Genomic DNA, 2500 nt, shown 5'->3' on the forward strand with positions numbered 1-2500 from the left:
ATATTTTAGGAGCCATGACCCCATGGTATCTGGAATCTGTCAACTTGTATATATTGTCATACTTCACAGCAATATAGATTTACATTATAAGTTAGAATTAATATAATATTTCGAAAGAACTCTAATTAATACAAATAATGGTGTTATTAACAGCTCATTCTAAATGTAAGAAATATTAAGCTCCATGCTTTTATTCACTATAAACAGCACAATTACATTGATAGAAACTGATACAGCAACAAGTAGAAATCTCAATGGCATGTTCTAAATATAAACATACAAAATTGAATATTTTTATTGCCACCATCCTAAAAAAATGATAAACATAAATTCATAATAAAACTATAACCAAGATCATCTTTAAAAGTAATACTTAATAACCTAAAAATAATATGTAATAATATAGTATGGCTCAGTTAAAACACAGTAATAAACTAAATATATAAATAAATGTTATAATTACCATATTAAAAAAAAGATTGATTTCTTTAACATGGGTAGGTCACTCATAAATGTTGTATGTTAATTATTTTATGGATTGATGTTTATTATTTTGTGCTGCACTTTTCCATAAATGCATGAAATATTTCACTTTAAACCTGTCATTTTCTATGTACACATAAATCTTCTGTCACAATGATGTAGAAAAAAAAACCCCCACTGTAACCTTGCACATAAAAAAACTAAAATTGTACACACAATATTCATTTAAAAATAAGTTCTGTTTGGAAAAGCAACAGTATGGATGTTTGTACCAATATGTTATGTAATAAATAAGTACAACTCTAACTAATAATAACTAATCAAGTATATTTTCCTTACCTGTCTCGGGGGTCTATCCAGCTGGTGGTTTTATTGCTGTGATCAATGTAATATACCTTTCCATCAACATCCCTGGCTTCTTCCCAGCCCTCTGGCAGGGGCAACTCTTTCCTTGGCATCTCCAGAATAGGTGAGCTCCCCCATAAAGTTAACCAAATGGAAATTAGATGGGATTAAAAAGAAGAAAAATCTGGATCTGGTAAATAACCAGAACTGCGATCACAGGATATAAAAACTCTTAAAAGCGAATCAAATAAAAATGCTGCTACAAATAATTAAAGTTGCATGATGGGGAGGTGAAAGAGCAACAAGTTTGCAGATCGATTAGTGACAGATGGCTTGAGTTTCCTGGGGCTTGGCAGCTGAGCTGTCTGCTAGTGACAGTGGAACTGCAGGATCTGTAGGGACTAAAGAAGCTCACCGGGCGGGGAATCTACAAGCGATCGCTGGGGAAACAAAACGATGTCCCTGGTGGGACTAAAGGGGGTCACTTAATATCAGCATTTATGCTCCGATCTATGAGTGGGATTCCTTCTGCTCCAGCAGGATTTCCCTCCGCTATAGACTCTTCAGGGAACTCCAGAGTGTGGGCATCACACGTGGGTCCCCTCTTTATTCCTGTTAATCAGAGTATCCTCCAGTCTGGCTGAATAAATCATCCTTGTCTCCCCTCCAAAAGGAAATATCCAGTTATTTGTATCTCGCTTCTGTTTAATGTGTATGTTCCACCATTTTCTTTAATTGTATAATATCCTTGGTTACTTCCTCCCTCTTGTTAAGATGTTACAAGGTAAAGAGCCGTAGGGTGGAAGCGAACTCGCGGTGAAAGGGGGGTCTTCCCAGCCGGTGACTTAAAGGGGCCGCACGGAGTGTTTGAGCCTTGATCTTTCTTGGGCTGCCTTTGCTGCCTGTTCTCTTTCTGTCTCTGATGCTACTGAAACTACAGTAATACGTCATCCAGGTGATTACTGTAATACAGGTTATAGACTTGCACTGGATATATCCTACTGTATACACATGAATACTAGAGCTCACGACACGCGCAGATGGTGCTCATCCCTCCTCCCCAGTGCTCTCTCTCTGGGATTGCAGAATGATCAGTGCAGCTAGGACTCTCACTGTGTAATATCATTGTGCTGTTGTATCTAGGAGATTTAGGGCAGCAGCAGCAGCTGTTGTATAAACACAAACGATAAGAGATAAGGCGCCATAAAACAAGGTGCATTATCCAGTCTTTGTAAAAAAAAAGAAAAAAAGAAACATAATTCCCAGGACTGCATGAAGGATTATAGTTTTTCTGCTTTTCCTGAAAAGATAAATGAGTAAGAAAAGTGAAGCATTTATTGGAAGAATTGTTTTCACTGCAAGTATTTACTTTAATAATCATATTAAATATATGTCTTCATTATTATACACTGTAACACACACACACCAGGGACACATGCACAGTAACACACACAGAAACACACACACACCAGGGACACATGCACAGTAACATACACAGAAACACACACACACACCAGGAACACATACACAGTAACACACACACAGTAACACACACACAGTAACACAGTAACACACACACACCAGGGACACATGCACAGTAACACACACAGAAACACACACACACACCAGGAACACATACACAGTAACACACACACAGTAACACACAGTAACA

The 2500-nt window shown here is 37.4% G+C and overlaps 1 protein-coding gene across 1 annotated transcript in view; it reads right to left on the reverse strand.

Annotated features, from left to right (window-relative positions):
* Window positions 1–1822, reverse strand: part of WWC1 (WW and C2 domain containing 1) — a 425359-nt gene extending 423537 nt beyond the window's left edge. Inside the window, exon 1 of the mRNA XM_053718574.1 lies at window positions 823–1822. Within this exon, the coding sequence (XP_053574549.1) occupies window positions 823–941 (119 nt within the window). The 5' untranslated portion in view covers window positions 942–1822. The remainder of the gene's footprint in view (window positions 1–822) is intronic.
* Window positions 1823–2500: the final 678 nt, after the last annotated feature.

Source organism: Bombina bombina, chromosome 6 (genome assembly GCF_027579735.1).
Source record: "Bombina bombina isolate aBomBom1 chromosome 6, aBomBom1.pri, whole genome shotgun sequence".
NCBI classification, from domain to species: Eukaryota; Metazoa; Chordata; class Amphibia; order Anura; family Bombinatoridae; genus Bombina; species Bombina bombina.